This window comes from Oncorhynchus mykiss, chromosome 9 (assembly GCF_013265735.2).
Source record: "Oncorhynchus mykiss isolate Arlee chromosome 9, USDA_OmykA_1.1, whole genome shotgun sequence".
In the NCBI taxonomy this organism is placed as follows: domain Eukaryota; kingdom Metazoa; phylum Chordata; class Actinopteri; order Salmoniformes; family Salmonidae; genus Oncorhynchus; species Oncorhynchus mykiss.
In genome coordinates this window covers 43,533,193-43,551,685 of record NC_048573.1, presented here as the reverse complement: position 1 = coordinate 43,551,685, position 18,493 = coordinate 43,533,193, and the positions used below count along the sequence as shown (strand labels likewise).

The 18,493-nt window shown below is 44.1% G+C and overlaps 1 protein-coding gene across 8 annotated transcripts in view; it reads right to left on the bottom strand.

The window, feature by feature from the left end:
- Positions 1 to 18,493, bottom strand: part of acot7 (acyl-CoA thioesterase 7) — a 70,846-nt gene that overhangs the window by 28,138 nt on the left and 24,215 nt on the right. For 5 of the 8 annotated variants that reach the window (XM_036988072.1, XM_036988070.1, XM_036988073.1 and 2 more), the window contains 5 exons: positions 8,043 to 8,134; positions 7,824 to 7,938; positions 7,057 to 7,071; positions 6,722 to 6,808; positions 178 to 294 (listed from right to left, as the gene is read on the bottom strand). In XM_036988072.1, the coding sequence (XP_036843967.1) occupies positions 178 to 294; positions 6,722 to 6,808; positions 7,057 to 7,071; positions 7,824 to 7,938; positions 8,043 to 8,134 (426 nt within the window). Of the gene's footprint in view, positions 1 to 177; positions 295 to 6,721; positions 6,809 to 7,056; positions 7,072 to 7,823; positions 7,939 to 8,042; positions 8,135 to 18,279; positions 18,431 to 18,493 lie in introns of those variants that run through there. The other 3 variants (XM_036988074.1, XM_036988071.1, XM_036988077.1) reach the window with 2 other exon arrangements.

Genomic DNA, 18,493 nt, shown 5'->3' with positions numbered 1-18,493 from the left:
TAAAGCTGTAAGTAAATCTCCAATCAAGTGAATTACCTGTAATTATGCAGTATGTACTGTATATTATTTAGTATTGACACATTTTGTTCTACATTGCTTGTAGTAAATCGGAGGGGACCAAGGACTAAGATCTGAGGGACACCCGTACGGACAACAGTCCGTTTACTATTTCCATACCTTTCATGATCTTGCGATGGAAGTTGATGGCATCCACAGAGGCGGTGACTATGTTGGTCTTGCAGTGTCGGGCCGCCACGATTCCGGCCACCTCGTCCATCAGTTTCATTGTCACACCTGGGGAGACCAGATAGCATGTGACTCCTATGTTGTCATTAAATCAAATCTTTCCTATAATATAATTTCCCCCACAGTATATCAATAAAAGTATTCTGTCTTTCATATTCGGCATTGATCAGTTTCAGGGCCATAAGAACATGACCTACTTTGCAGTCTATTTTTCAGACTATTTAATCACTTTTCCCCCCTTTTTCACAATGTATTGACAATTAGCTCATGAAGAGGAGGCACTAGGAATGTCAAAATGGAAGACTGGCATTGGGCCTAGTAAGAAAATGGAACAACTGCATTTGTTTCAGTCCATTCTAATCAAATGCATGATCTCTGATATCGATTTGGAGCCTCAAAATCAGTGGTGCGCATCTCGGTTGCATAGACAGAGAGAGCGAGAGAGAAAGTGAAAAAGAGAGAGAGAAAGTGAAAAAGAGAGAGAGCGATAGAGAAAGAGAGAGATGTACAGCAAAATAGAGAGTTAGGAGGGTTTGTACTGTACATCCATCGCTGATGATGATGCCAGATTGCTGTCGGCTGAGAGTGCACCGAGATAAGGGGAAGGGGGATGGATTTCCTGTGTGGAGACAGGATGTGATGTATGAGGGCTGGCAGACTGTCCAATCATGCCCTTCATGGCCACAGCCAGAGATTGATGCCGACCAGAGGTGTCAGCGCTGACAGGAAGATAGTAAACGCTGCAGAACCCTTGATTCGTTCCCCCTGTGCCAGAGAGCTCTATGACAATAAATTGCCTATTCACACCTACTGATGCACAGACCTAGACACGCATACCCACAAACACACAGACACACACACACAGTTCTGATGAAGACCTAATTACAACGATCAGAACTTCAAGATTGTATCTTGCAATCAGAATTTATTACGTAGTGAGACGGCACAGCTCATTTTCTCTGCGAAGTACCAGACATTTAGACGAGGCCAAATGTAGTCATTATGCTGGTAGCATCTTAAGTGCTGGGAAAGATGCAAAGCCACATTTGAGATTGCTTATGTAATACAGTACCAGACATGAATGCCCGTCACTCTCAATGCTTCTCTTGCTGAGGAAACGTAAGCACGGGGTTCTAGGATAGTAGCCATAAGATAGAAACATGCACACATCCAGTGGCTTTGAGCAGGTGCTGGAGATCAAAGAGAGCTATAAGTTCAGCAAAAATACAAAGATACGTTTTTGCTCACTATGATCTATGCTACAACTTTGAGGCGTGGGTATGTTAAAGCTGAGAGAACTCATTTTATGAGGTTGATACTACTGATACTAGCAGCCTGCTGACGTGCTGCAGTGTGCTTTAACTTGCCTGCATGAGGTTGCACGTTGCACAGACATACTGTAGATAGTCATGAATGGGGCTTAATGGTCGTTTTGGAATGGTAAAAAAAGATGAATGTTGCAAGTGTTGAGCCTATAGGCAACACGGCTACCTCCAAACTGTATACTAGACCAGTGCTATGGCTCTGGAATAGGTTTGATGGCATACAGGTGTAAAAGTAACCCATTTTTTCAATTATATTTAACCTTTATTGAACCAGGAAGTCCCATTGAGGAAGGACATCTTTATCAAGGGAGACCTGACTAAGAAGGGGCCTCAATACATGCCGTAAAAACAGACAGTATGTGGAAGGCCATTTACAGGGGAGGCAATCGCATCCTTTACGTTCTCACCTCCCTCATCTTCACAATGGAAGACTGCAGGAAGCTGCCCTCTGGAAAAAAAAATTCCCTGCCCAGCTTCCTTATTTCCCTTGTTTCTCCCATTTGATGTGGTTGTGCATCTAAAAATGTGACAGCAGCCAGCGTGCTCTCAGTGTGTGGACAGGGGAAGTTATTATCCATCGGTGTAGGCTCATTGTCAATGGCCGTGTGTGTGATGAAGCATCATGAGACACTGCATTGTTTTTTTTCCCCCTCTCAGCCCCATGTGAAAATTGATGGGATCTCACCTCGGATTGAATTTTCAGAGTCTAGGGAAATGCCACTAGCATATATTCAGGAGCTGTCGGAAATCGTGTCTGTGCATGCAGCCGCCCTGCTGCTGCTGCTCACTGCTACCACTTCCTAGAGACCCTCTTGCGAGCCATTAATCAGAACTGAATGTAAACAGAACTGGATATAAACCAGAACAAACTTAGTGTTTTTCTCTCAAAATACGCACTGTTTATTTTCCTACATGCATTGGTGCCTTTGGCTTTAGGCAATGAAGTCTCTCTCTGCCTTTATTCAACATTTATTAGAATGTTACAGTCCTGGAAATGACAGTGTTATCAAGGAATTCAAAATGGCGAAGTCAAATCTGTTGGAGTCGAGAGATGCTGCAAATGGGATTATACGCTGTATATGACAGTTTAATGTCATGGTGTTTGTTATTCCCTGGTATTTCTTCCTACGCCGAAATATATCTAATGTGCTAACACTATATTATGTTATCACTAATGCTAATGGCTAACACTATGTTATCACTAATGCTAATGGCTAACACTAGCACCTCCCATCGTTTAGCTTGAAAAAGCCCTGCGCCTGGAGACACATCATGAGTTTATACCTCCTCTCCAAACCAACCGACAGGAAATATCTTTCAAATGGAGAGAAAACCCATCTACAATGAAAAGGGAAAGGAAAGGGGGATACCTAGTCAGTTGCACAAGTGATTGCATACAACCGAAATATGTCTTCCGCATTTAACCCAACCCCTTTGAATCAGAGAGGTGCAGGGGCTGGCTTAATCGATGTCCACGTCATCGGCGCCCGGCAAGCAGTTGTTGTTGGGGGTTAACTGCCTTGCTCAAGGGAGGGAATGTGTAAGAGGTCAGTGTCTCGACTGTATATTTCAAAATATGGCAACAGACGAGAAGGGGGACGGAGCTTGTTGAGATACGACTGGCCTCTCTTTGGATTGACCCCCGACTAGGGCTGTGGAGGTCACAAAATTTTGTCAGCTGGTGATTGTCAAGCAAATAACTGCCGGTCTCACGGTAATTGACACCATTAATTAACATAAACACATTTAGCATCTCCTGGCTTCTACACATAGCCTACAAGCCACTGATGTAGACCTTTGGAACATCTACATTTTAAAAAAGTCTAATAAATCCATATAGCCTGCACCTTCACAATGAATCCATTATTTATTTTAGACAGGTCTAAAGAAACATGATTTGAAGAAAATGTAGTCTGTTTCAGAAGAACAGAATAGCATACTCTGAGTTGAAACCCAGGCTTTAGGATAACAAAGGGAGATCTGGGCAGCGCCAAGGTGCTCGCTCGTCTCCCATCAGCCGTGCCCACATTCATGGCCTCCCCAGGATGCTTAGTTATAAAAAAAAAAAAACACAGCACTCCCCTACGGACGGGGGTAAATAAAATCTCTCTCTCACTCTTTCTCTCTCTCTGTGTTTCTCGTTCTCTCCGCAGCGAGTGCTATAATCAAATGGCTCAACCTGCCTCCTAATGAGGTGTTACCATAGAAACAGGTCCCGTTAATGTTTTCGCAAGTAGCTCCCGAGGTCCTGAAAAGCCACATATTTTATGTATATTTGTCTTCTGTTTTAGAGTTTGCAGCTGTTTCCTACATAAACAACTTCCCACTGGGCACAGATAACAAGTGGGTGCTGTATTCTACAAATAGCAAGTGGGCGCTGTCATGGTTACCATAAAAATTGCTTCGGCTGATCAAGGGCTGGCAGGAAACAGTGTCACGATACTAGAAATGGCTTCAAAGTTTCAGTGGGATAAGGAGAGTAAAAAGGAGGGACAAACAACGCTTGGATAGATGTGTTAACAGTGATTTGACCAACAAACATATACATATATACTATTGGTTTATTTACGTTCTGAAAATTTAAGAGACACTTTTATAACAGACAGACTGACTTTAGCACTCAAGCAAGCCAAGGCTGGTGTTAAGTTGATTAACACTTACAGTAAATGACAGTGTGTGTGTGTGTGTGTGTGCACCCGTCATGTTGGTGATGCGGCAGGTCAATGTGTTTTGTTAGTTTCTGTATCAGCTTGAATTGAAGCAGAAATGAATTGAATTGATTGATAAGCACACACACCCACACAAATATATATATACACACACACACACACACACACACACACACACACACACCATGGCCCCGTTAGACGGCAGGACTACATCTGATTGATGAATGCTCCAACATGCCAAACAATTCTGAAATTAAACGACAAAACCTTTGAATCACTCATGTTTTTTCATCTGTCTATTGTTTAATCACTGTCATGATCTCAAAGCCTGTTGCAGTCAACAGCTGTTTCCATGGAAACACGTGGAAAGCTTCCTAACAACACAAGGAGAGAGCTAGTGAGAGCGAGAGCGAGAGTGAGTGAGTGAGTGAGTGAGTGAGTGAGTGAGAATGAATGATGGTTGCCAGGGAGCGATATCCTCTTTCTTTCCTCACACCAGCTGAGTTAGCCCTCAAGGAACATTGGATTGGTCTGAACATGGGCTAGAGAAGAAATGTTCACCTTATTTACACCAGTCCATCTCTTTTAAACCTCTGAGGTTGGGAGTGAATGGATACACACTTTGGCGAAACAGAGAAAGGGAATTCAGCAGCACTCTAGTGTGGAGAGTCCAGGCTATGCACTGCAGATGGAAGTTGTTCTTAAGCACAGGATCAGCTTCCCCTACCCAATTCCTAACTTAATCCATTAGCTGATCTAAGATCAGCATCTAGGTCTAGGGGCGGTGTCCGCCTACCCAGAAAAACCTTTTGATGAGGCACTTGTCCTTGACCATGTAAACTGTGGCTGTGACATCCAGTTTGGCTGTGAGGGGGAGACACAGTCACGGCTCCCTGGGCTGGCCTAGTTTGAAGGACTTCTGAAGTCCAGACTCCACTCTGTCATGGATGGACCCCTTAGGCCCCCCTCTCACTGCCTGAGAGCTTTGTGCTCCCATCCATCTATTCACTTTCACTGAAATCAATGGTGATTCATCTGCCCTGGACGCAGCTCCTGAGTCATTAGAAATCAGTCATTAAAGATGCTGCGCAATCAAAATATATATATATTTTTTTAGATAGTTAACTTAAATACTGTGTTTCAATAGTTTATTTTGTTCAGAAAGCAACAAGATTCTTCAGACAAAAACATACACACACACGTACAGTCCTACACATACACACACTCACACACACACACACACACACACACACACACACACACACACACACACACACACACACACACACACACACACACACACACACACACACACACACACACACACACACACACACACACACACACACACACACACACACACACACACACACACACACACACACACACACACACACACACACTGCATTCCAAGGCTCTCCTAGCACAGTACTAACTTTAAAACCCTGCATCAGGCATTGGCTTCAACCACTGTACTATTCAACCCTGCAGGCAAGCTTATTGGTATTCCCAACAACACTCCATAGGACCATCCCCGGCCTGTCTAGCATGGAAATCCTGCCAGAGATACGATGAAAGAGAAAACCTTCATTATATGAAAAGAGGGAGGGAGGGAGAGAGCGAGAGGGGTAAAATGGCCCACGAGGACTTTAGCTGTGTATGATGAGCGATCGATAACTGGCGGCCTGGGAACCCTGTTGCTCCTCATCTGTGATGTGCTCATTACCAGAAGAATGGCCATCGGAGAGAAATACAGATCAGCGCACGGGAAAAGTTCTGTGTTTACCTTCTACAGATGGCCGGAGATGGTGTTGAATATCAGATTTTACAGATACTGGGCAAAACAACAAAAAAACCTGCATTCACTTGCAGTCCTTTGAAGTTTCAATCTCTTTAAGCAGCAGCAGATTTGAAAAGGTCTGACTGATCGTGAACGTGACACAGTGATAATGTGTCAGGTCAATGTTGTTGTTGTGCGACAATATTACATTTCGCTACAGAGGGAACGAAGAAATAAACAAAAAGGAGGAGAGAGAAAGAGAGACAAGGGAAGAAAGGAAATGATACATAACAGCAGAGAGAGGAGAGAGAGAGAGAGTACAGAGACGTGGGGGGCAGAGAGAGGGGGAAGACACAGTTAAGAGGCTGATGTGAAATGTCTGACTTTTTAATTTGGACCCACTGAGGAATGTGTCCAATTAAGAGGCAAATGAGGAACAAGCGGCGGTGGCCATTTAGAATGCAGTTTGTGCCCTTTTCATGCTTCCCTCCTCGCTCACATGGAGTGGCTCATTAAGGACGCTATGCAGAGAACGCTGCTGAGGATGCTAGCACTGTCGTGATTACATAAGACCTCCTGGCTGGATGCTGCTGCCTCTCTGTCTCTCCCTTCCTTACTCTCTATCCGGAATGTACAAACCATTTCAAAATCTGTTGAATGACACACACACACACGAGAAGTGATCGAGCGGATTTACTCACCTCCGTGTACGAAGCCATGCAGCGTGCAGTCTGAAGGCCCCACCAGATGGATCAGACTGGACTGGCTAAAGCCGACCGTATAGGGCTCTGCAACGCACACACACACACACACACACACACGCGCACACACACGCACACACAGACAGAAAAAAACAGGGTTGAAATATAAGTATTGAGACAGTTAAATGGCCTCGGTATTACTCAAATAAATCAGGGAATAACCAGGAATACTTTGCGAAGCGTTCAAGGATGGAACAATTCCATCCATCCATCCCAATATCTCTGTGCTGACATGCATGCAGTCTTTAGTCTTTTAAAAATCCATACCGACGTACCTTTTGTTGTTCTGTCTGCAGCAGGTCAAACGAACCAGGAAAATCAAAATTAGATGGAGAAAGAAAAACAACATGCTATTTTACCCACTATTTTACTGTCAGATCAGCTGTTCACCAGTAATACACACACTATCGAAATTATACCATACTTTGTACTACTTCGGTTTAAGCTGGCACTTCAACTGATCTTTACTGATTTACTAGGGTAAGAGTGATTTATGTGATAAAAATTTATACTTTCCGGCGCCTACATCAAATACAACTGGTAACTACTTTGTGACGAGAAAGGCAGAAGCACCATGGCCAAACCAACTGAGCCATCACCCTTTTACATTCATTTAGTTTACAACTAGAGGGAATTCAAACACGGTTCTCAAACACAGCAATTTTACATTTTTGTCATTGACCAGATGCTCTTATCTAGAGCAACTTACAGGCGCAATTAGAGCTAAGTGCCTTGCTCAAGGACACATGCACAGATTTTCACCCAGTGGGCTTGGTGATTCAAACCAGCAACCTTCGCATGAGTCCCTTTTTACTAACCCAAAGCTTTTAACCCCAAGGCTAAACATACTTGCTTCTAATGGGTGATATCTACACTACTGCTCCGATTTAGACATAGGGTGTGTGCCCTCTATCTAATTCTATCTTTGCCATTATGGCAAACGTGCCCTCTATCCAACCCTTAGGGTTTAGATCGTATGGAGGAGATAAATCCCATAAGTCCTAGAGGTCAGAGGTCAGCAATAGGGGTAAGTGGTGTTTACCCGGGGCAGACACAGGTATGAGCAGCTCTCCGTTCCTCTCCTTCGTCTCTAGTCTCTCCATCTTCTGAGCTTCGTAGCGCTTCTTCCCCTCCTCCTCCTGCCCCGGGCTGGCATACTAGAAGGGACACGTGCACGGTAACCATCATGTGAGGGAAATGCTGAACTAACCATAGATCCGTGTCTAGGGTCAACTTCATCCTTCTCTGTGCATTGACCCACCTTGATGGGAGGCACCTCCGTGACATTGTCCACGTCTTCCAGAGAGAAGGGGACATACCAGAGCGCAGCCCGGTTGGTCATCTTCGTAGCCCCTGTGAAAGTGAACATGAGTTTACTATGACATAGCATTTCATGCCCCCCCCCCCCCCCAGTTCTTCAAACATCTGCAGCGACTGAAAGGTGCAATCAGCAATTTGACATTATCAAACACAATATCAACAATAAGACTCAAATCTGCCAAGAAAGATTGAAACCCAGGCTGTAGTGATGCCGCAGCACTGTGATGTAGTGCCTTAGAGCGCTGCGCCACTCGAGAGGCCCACTACAGCAACCTTTGTAAATTCTTTGGCTGAATGTCAGTTTCCTTCCCTTTCCGGGTATTTTTGCAGAGTAAACAAATGTGGCATTTGCTGAAAGTGAGACAACACTTGTCTTCTTTCAAAACATGAACAGAGGAAATCTATGAGACTTTGCAGAAACCTTGTTTCATCCCAAGTATGACCAAACCCTATGTGACCTGCACAGCCAGGGTCCCCAAATCCCATTGGTTGAAATGAAACCAGCGAGAAATGAATGAGAAAGTTAAGTGCGTCGATCTCTCAAGTGTCTCGACACAAAAATATTCAGGTATCAAATTGCACCGCTTCCCGTCGTCAGGCAGTGGCGTTGTCATGGCGATATCAGCTCCTTCTTGATGAGGTATTTTCAGTTCTTCGCTGACTAACTGCGAGCGTGTTTTTGTGTGTGTGTGTGTGTGTGTGTGGGGGGGGGGGGGGGTGACTTTTTGTTGTACACAACGGATGCACAGAGGAAAGTGTAGGTGAGGTATGCAAAGATCAAGAAAACCCACTCTTCATATTACATCGCTCCTGGCCATGCAACCTAATTAACTCAGGTCGGAATTCAATCCGATCAGGGAACACATATGCAGAGTGCAACAGAAGAGCAGAATGTCTTTTGGGTTATTAACATCATTATTGATTACCTTCATATGTAGCACTTTGAGCGTAACGTTTGAAAAGCGCTTTACCCATGAAGTTGATCATTATCCTTACTGCGTTATCAGGGGCACGTGAACTCCCGTGCAATAAAAAACAGGACGTCTTAGCAGAAGCAAGGGTACATTGACATACAGGGAGGCTTCATTATTATCACCCAGACTGTTGTCATGACGACCTCCCAATTGCATAGTGATGTCATATGTGATCTGTCCAGATATAGACAGCATAGATATGAACTGTGCTGCATATTGTGCACTACATCACACTGAAACAAATGATGTTCTACTAATTCCCATCATCTTATATACTGAATAAAAATATAAACGCAACATGTAAAGGTCCCATGTTTCACGAGCTGAAATAAAAGATCCCTGAAATTTTCCATACGCACATAAAGCGTATTTCTCTCTCAAATGTTGTGTACAAATTTGTTTACATCCCTGTTAGTGAGCATTTCTCATTTGCCAAGATAATCCATCCACCTGACAGGTGTGGCATATCAAAAAGCTAATTAAAGAGCATGATCATTACACAGGTGCACCTTGTGCTGGGGAGAATAAAAGGCCACTCTAAAATGTGCAGTTTTGTCACACAACACAGTGCCACAGATGTCTCAAGTTTTGAGGGAGTGTGCAATTGGCATGCTGACTGCAGAAATTTCCACCAGAGCTGTTGCCAGAGAATTTTATGTTATCGGCCTTACAACCATAGACCACGTGTAACCACACCAGCCCAGGACCTCCACATCCGGTTTCTTCACCTGCAGGATCGTCTGATACCAACCAGCGACCCGGACAGCTGATGAAACTGTGGGTTTGCGCAAACAAAGAATTTCTGCACAAACTGTAAGAAACCGTCTCAGGTAAGCTCATCTGCGTGCTCTTCGTCCTCATCGGGGTCTTGACCTGACTACAGTTTGGCATCGTAACAGACTCGTAACAGACGTAACAGACCTTCGATGGCCACTGGCACGCTGTAGAAGTGTGCTCTTCACGGATAAATCCAGGTTTCAACTGTCCCGGGCAGATGACAGATGTTGTGTGCCCCATGGTGGCGGTGAGGTTATGGTATGGGCAGGCATAAGCTACAGACAATGAACTCAATTGCATTTTATCGATGGCATTGTGAATGCATAGAGATACCATGACCAGATCCTGAGGCCCATTGTCGTGCCATTCATCCCCCACCATCACCTCATGTTCAGTGGTGTAAAGTACTTAAGTAAAAATACTTGAAAGTACTACTTAGTAGTTTTTGGGGGGTATCTGTACTTTACTTTACTATTTATATATTTGACATCTTTTACTTTTACTTCACTACATTCCTAAAGAAAATGATGTACTTTTTACTCCATACATTTTCCCTGACACCCATACGTACTCGTTACATTTTGAATGCTTAGCAGGACAGGAAAATGGTCTAATTCACACACTTATCAACATAACATCCCTGGTATCCTTACTGCCTCCGATTTGGCAGACTACAGTGCCTTTAGAAAGTATTCGGCCCCCTTGAACTTTGCGACCTTTTGCCACATTTCAGGCTTCAAACATAAAGATATAAAACTGTATTTTTTTGTGAAGAATCAACAACAAGTGGGACACAATCATGAAGTGGAACGACATTTATTGGATATTTCAAACTTTTTTAACAAATCAAAAACTGAAAAATTGGGCGTGCAAAATTATTCAGCCCCTTTACTTTCAGTGCAGCAAACTCTCTCCAGAAGTTCAGTGAGGATCTCTGAATGATCCAATGTTGACCTAAATGACTAATGATGATAAATAAAATCCACCTGTGTGTAATCATGTCTCCGTATAAATGCACCTGCACTGTGATAGTCTCAGAGGTCCGTTAAAAGCGCAGAGAGCATCATGAAGAACAAGGAACACACCAGGCAGGTCCGAGATACTGTTGTGAAGAAGTTTAAAGCTGGATTTGGATACAAAAAGATTTCCCAAGCTTTAAACATCCCAAGGAGCACTGTGCAAGCGATAATATTGAAATGGAAGGAGTATCAGACCACTGCAAATCTACCAAGACCTGGCTGTCCCTCTAAACTTTCAGCTCATACAAGGAGAAGACTGATCAGAGATGCAGCCAAGAGGCCCATGATCACTCTGGATGAACTGCAGAGATCTACAGCTGAGGTGGGATACTCTGTCCATAGGACAACAATCAGTCGTATATTGCACAAATCTGGCCTTTATGGAAGAGTGGCAAGAAGAAAGCCATTTCTTAAAGATATCCATAAAAAGTGTTGTTTAAAGTTTGCCACAAGCCACCTGGGAGACACACCAAACATGTGGAAGAAGGTGCTCTGGTCAGATGAAACCAAAATTGAACTTTTTGGCAACAATGCAAAACGTTATGTTTGGCGTAAAAGCAACACAGCTGAACACACCATCCCAACTGTCAAACATGGTGGTGGCAGCATCATGGTTTTGGCCTGCTTTTCTTCAGCAGGGACAGGGAAGATGGTTAAAATTGATGGGAAGATGGATGGGGCCAAATACAGGACCATTCTGGAAGAAAACCTGATGGAGTCTGCAAAAGACCTGAGACTGGGACGGAGATTTGTCTTCCAACAAGACAATGATCCAAAACATAAAGCAAAATCTACAATGGAATGGTTCAAAAATAAACATATCCAGGTGTTAGAATGGCCAAGTCAAAGTCCAGACCTGAATCCAATCGAGAATCTGTGGAAAGAACTGAAAACTGCTGTTCACAAATGCTCTCCATCCAACCTCACTGAGCTCGAGCTGTTTTGCAAGGAGGAATGGGAAAAAATTTCAGTCTCTCGATGTGCAAAACTGATAGAGACATACCCCAAGCGACTTGAAGCTGTAATCGCAGCAAAAGGTGGGGCTACAAAGTATTAACTTAAGGGGGCTGAATAATTTTGCACGCCCAATTGTTCAGTTTTTGATTTGTTAAAAAAGTTTGAAATATCCAATAAATGTCGTTCCACTTCATGATTGTGTCCCACTTGTTGTTGATTCTTCACAAAAAAATACAGTTTTATATCTTTATGTTTGAAGCCTGAAATGTGGCAAAAGGTCGCAAAGTTCAAGGGGGCCGAATACTTTCGCAAGGCACTGTATATAAACCCTGGATTGCTGATGCTATGTATTGACCATTGAGAGGCTTTGACGCCACCGGTCGGCCATATTGGCACTCTGCTCCTGTAGGAGCAGTCCTCCATAGGAATGAATAGAACTCTACAGTATTTTAAAGAAATGTTTCAAGGACAAAATTACATGTATTTAAGTATTTCTTTGTTGTAGTGGGGACAGTAACATTAGTAAGATCCCCAAAAATATACTTAAATTTAAATTGTTATTCTTATATTTAGTTCACACAATATAATTTAAAGTATGCATTTAAGGTGCCTGTAATATAATACATGTGGCAAAAACGAATGAGGACATTAACAAATACATTTCTATAGCTTTTAAAATATGTTTTACACTGGTGGGGATGCCAAGATGGAGGCAGGGTGGCTTTAACACAGCTCCCCCTATCAGTCATCTAGTGTATATATACATATTTGGTTTAGACAGGCAGCCTAATTATGATATTCTTTTCACTAATAGGTCTTTTGACCAATCACATCAGCTCTGAAAAAGATCTGATGTGAAAAGATCAGATGTGATTGGTCAAAATACCAATTATTGGAAAAATATCAGAATTGGGCTGCCTGTCTAAACGCAGACTTAGTAGGTGACAATGGAACAAGCATCACACACATCATTACATGCTGTATGTAGCCTTGGTCGGCACACCACATAGTAGTAGGCTGTAAAAACGTAGCGCGGCTTCTGAATGGAAGAGGAATTGTGACAAGAAAGACTGCATTTGGAACTTGCATTCACGCCCAAGTTATAGCTGTGAAGACAGATGGCGTTGCCATGCCAACCATGCGCAGAATCGGGCGCGCTTCACCCGGCCTTGTTAGCTCACTGCTCTCTACCACCCAGGAAGTCCCTCACATATGAGGAAGCAGAGGTTTATTTACATATCCTCAGCTCACCAAGACTGACACTAGGCTATAAATAGCTCTACTGGACCTCTTCACTGAAATGCAGGGGAGAGGGTGGGAGGGGAAGGGAAGAGGGAAAGAATCCGAATGAAGGCGATTCCCACTCCAATTCATGACCTTTCGAACCGATGGGGAGAGGAGTGCAATGCTATCAGATCACTGGCTCTAAATTTGAAATGGATAATATTGCATAAGTGAATGTTTGATATGACGTCGTAGTCTTGACGGGCCTATTGCAACCATCGATGGCCACCAGAATATCGCCAGCTCATCTCTCGTTAAACCATCAATACACGCTAAATTCACCCGCACAGTTGATCTCAAAATGCAACCATTGTTGGTCAACATATTACCGCTCCCTAAAAGATGATTTCGGTGTTACCTTAGTCCTGCTTGCTACCAAAGTCATTAAAATCCTTGGAATAAACAAACTCTTCTTTGTTTTTGTTTTGGAGGACTGAAGGGGAAGAGATGCTCAAATTGAGCTAAATCTAAGAAGAGAAATTTGCTCCCAGACTGGCCTAATTCAAACAACATTTGTATGCGGAGTTCACTTAGGTGAGGAGACTATAATTGACTAGTCTGAAGCACAAAGTACATTCACATCCCCTTCCCTAGTCAATCCTTCATCCCATTCTTAGGAATTCTCCAAGGGAAGTCTTCCATCCCTAGTGACTTTAAACGCTCTGAATCCGAACCCCAGAAGAGATGGCCCCAAGATCTTACTTTCTATCCCTTCCATCCCCAAATAATACATATTTTACTGGCTCTTCAGAACACTGTGTTCCAAGTACAAAGACAGGACAGCAGGGATCGTTTAACACTTGATCCGATGTTCAAAACCACAGACTTTCCATAGAAGTGAGCCAAGCTAAGGCCAATGCAGAACTGCCGGCCTGCTGAACAGAACAGAGGGCTGGAAGATAGACTATAAATATACTTTAGGGGGGGATTAAATCTAGTCATCATACAGCGTACTTTAAACTAAAGTAACAGCTTTTTGAACGGAGTAAACATTTGCTTATTTGATTGATGCTCAATGATTCACACAACAATGTATTTCTCACTAGAGGAATTGTGTTTAGTCTTATTGTCTGAGAATTTAGCCAAACATCCTATAGAGTTGGTAGTGGATAGGCTACATCTGATGTGAAAACTTCAGTGTAAATCTCTGCTCCCTGTGGATGTCTGAGATGTGACTGTTTACATGCGAGACAATTATGCTCAATTGTGAGTGTGTTTGATGTTGATGATAATGTGTTTTTTTCCTGTGTTCCAAATACGCCAGATATTGTTGTTGTGGGTGAAGGCCAGAGGGAGGTGCTCATTTTGGAAGTGGGTTGCTCATTTGATTGTTACATGGAGCAGGCCTTTGCTGAAAGGCTTCTTAAATACCAGCCCCTCTTTCACGCTTGGACAGCCTTGGATATACTTGCAAGTTGGTGGCACTGATATTTGGCAGTCTTGGCCACGTAGATAGGCTTACGGTACGTGGCCTTCAGATTGCCGGCCTGTCTGAGACAAAAGCAAAGCAACTGGCAAGGTACTTCTCTGTTTCAGCCACTATTGGCAGCCTAGCTTTGTGGATAAAGTGTTTTTTTTGTATCCTTAAGTTTCCTTGTATTCAATACCTTTGACGTGAGTAAATCTTTCTTGATGTAATGTGATTTGTGGATTCAAGTAAAGTATTTAAAATGTGTGTGTGTGTGTGTGTGTGTGTGTGTGTGTGTGTGTGTGTGTGTGTGTGTGTGTGGATGATCCACCCTGCGGGGAAAATCATCACGGCTTGTGCACACAGTACCCAGAGTTCCCCTGGGGGAGTGTGAGTGAGGCCACACTGACGAGATGCACACTGACTGCTTGTGAGGAACCTGGGAGCCCAGTCATGTGACCACACAAACACACACAGACACACCCACACCCCTCACACATACAGTACATATATGTACCAACACACACACATTTACATTAACACACATGCAGACATACACACACACACCCTCACACACCACATACACACACCAGAAAAAACACTCACACACACATTTACATTAACACACACAACCCAGTACCCAGCCGTCCATCCGTCACCCAGGGAAGAAGAGTATAGAGGCTAGTTTTCTATGAATATACAAAACCATCAAACCCTTACCACAACACTGCTATCAGTGAATAGGACTGTGGAATTATAACTGGTCTGTACAAGGTAGACGAGTAGGCTTGGGAGGCTATGGTCAAAAAATAGGCACAAGAGGGCGAAATCTCAAATGTCACTTGGTGAAAACAGCCATAGATGTAGAAGCGATAAAGAGGCAAGGGCTTCTGTGTGTCCACAGAAGCCCTGGTACACACTCACACGCACATTCTCTCTCTCTCACACACACACACACACACACACACACACACACACACACACACACACACACACACAGCGTCTGTAGCCGACTGGGCCGCTGTTTGTGACGCCTGACACTGAGTGGAAAGGACAGAAGCAAATAATGTCTGCTCCCGTTAGCTTCTCTTCCCCGAGGGCCTGCAGGAGCCTTTAAAGGGCCAAACACTGGCACAGCACACACACAGTGGCACACATACACAAACACACAAATTAACACACATGCATACACAAACCCACATACATGCCCACACACACACGCACACACACACACACACACAAACATACACACCTATATACATACACACACACACACACACACATGCACACACATGCACACACACACACACACACACACACACACACACACACACACACACACACACACACACACACACACACACACACACACACACACACACACACACACACACACACACACACACACACACAGGGAGAATATGTCCCATGCCAAAAGGGAGAAACCTTGCTATCCTAAACATTGCTAGCATTTGTTTGTGTTCAGAATGTTATACTTCTATTCTATTTAGTGGACAAAGTCAGTAGGAAAGAGAATGAATGGAAATGAACAAGCGCAATCTTGTTAAAATGCCTACTCCAGCCCATTGTATTTCATAAGACAGACCTAATAGACTTCCCCATGGCTAGTTATAGTCCCTCCCCTCAGGAAGGACCCTGACTGAAGGGTGTCTTTGGCTGTGCCAGTGTGGAGCAGCAGCAGCAGCAGCAGCAGCTAGCTCCTCTCTCTCCACCTGTCATCCTCATCGCTCTGCCCCCGCGTCTCCCAACCTGCTCCTGCCACACGGAGAAACATTGTTGCTGTGGCAACGGCCGCCTGGGGGATCACACTTTTGTTTCCTCTTCTCATCCCCCTCTCTCTTGCTCTCTCTCATCCCCCTTTCTCTCTCTCTCTCTCTCTCTCTCTCTCTCACCCCCCCCTCTCTCTCTCTCTCTCTCTCATCCCCCCTCTCTCTCCCTCTTGCTCTCTCTCACCCCCCCTCTCTCTCTCTCCCTCTCTCACCCCCTTTCACTCTCTCTCTCTCTCTCTCTCTCTCATCCCCCTTTCTCTCTCTCTCATCCCCCCTTTCACTCTCTCTCTCTCTCTCTCTCTCTCTCATCCCCCCTTTCTCTCTCTCTCATCCCCCCTTTCTCTCTCTCTCTCTCTCTCTCTCTCTCTCTCTCATCCCCCTTTCTCTCTCTCTCATCCCCCTTTCTCTCTCTCTCTCTCTCTCTCTCTCTCTCTCTCTCTCTCTCATCCCCCCCTATCTCTCTCTCTCTCTCTCTCTCTCTCTCTCTCTCTCTCTCTCTTTCCTCTGATCCATTATTGATCTTAAAGGTAGACTCAGTGAAATGACGTTGCCATGAGCAGCACCGCAGATATTGAGATGGGAGTGATGCAGGACTTCACTCTCACACAGTCAAACACAGCATCTGAGCATGTGCACAGGTTCACTTCAGGCTGTACACAGCGTGGTACCCAGGGTACCAAAACAGCGGAGAAGTTGAGCCTCGTGCTTCAACGCTCTTAGTTGTTGCGGAAATTGACCCAATATGCTGTTTACTTTTTGCATCTGCCTCATTTCGCTGAGTCTACTTTGAACTAAAACACACAAATGTACATTATTTCAGCTTAGCATGCTAGTGGGAATGTCCAGTGTATTCATTGTGGCGATGCTAGGATCCAAACAAAACACACCAACATTCATAACATACATGACTATTCTGTGTGTTTACTTCAAAGACAATTAATGGCCACAGCCTTTTTGGCCAAGATGCACATTGGATTGTCTCCTGCTGCTTTCCGTTGAGGTCACAGATATGATCAGAGTACTGCTTGGCCATTCATTCGCAGCATTGTCATGTCAGCTGACATTTCAGGGTCAGAAGAGCATGTCAGGCCGTGCCACTGTGCTGTTCGCTCCTTTCATCCACGGGGAGTCTGTGTGTGTGTGTGTGTACCTGAATCATAAGTGTGTGTGTGCGTTTTAGCCGTGTGTGTACCTTCCAATATCCAACCTCTAACAGCAGTCTATATTTGTCTACAGTGTATGTCCACTCAGCCCAAGATTACATACATACAACAACATGCACATGAATGTGGATATTCAGCTAATGTGGATATACAGCTAATGTCCCAATACATAGTAGCTAGTCCACACATAATGCCAAATCATGAATTGGGGACCAGGCAGGGGATTGATGTGTGCAGCTCATTGAGGAGTAACCATGAGATATGAAGACGATAACTGCACTCACACCACTGGAGCACCAACATATCAAGTGAAATAACTACACCAGAATGTCACCACATGTGAACACCAAGTCTTTCCATTCTGAAGCATTTGATTGTGCTGTGCAGACGATGTCAGCAGGGTAATATTATTCTGGTACAAAACCATACCATTCACGACTGAGCACGTATATGACATCATAGAAGTAAACTGTCAACGGAAGCGACATTGATGTCAAGCCCTCATTTTGGGTCCAAGAGAACACAATAGGAAGTATTTTCTTTCCATTTTGTTCTTGGACTTAAGCCGCGCTGCCCCCTAGTGACCGACCACCGCCAAACACAATGAGGTCATTCGTTAACCCACCCAGAGCCAATTCCAAAGTACAATATTTGGCTAATTGGTCGTCCAAAAGTGTTGTGGCCAGACACACTCTCAGACAGCAAGTGTTACATTTGAATATTCGATGACATTCATCGACATGAAGGAGGGTACACTCTACGTTTTATTGGAAGAGGTACGCGTAATGGACTGTCGCTATGGTTACCTGTGAGGATGTTCTCTGACATCACGTGGGCCTGCACCTCCACGGAGTGTGAAGGAGGGTACACTTTACGTTTTATTGAAAGAGGTACGCGTAATGGACTGTCGCTATGGTTACCTGTGAGGATGTTCTCTGACATCACGTGGGCCTGCACCTCCACGGAGTGTGAAGGAGGGTACACTTTACGTTTTATTGGAAAAGGTACGCGTAATGGACT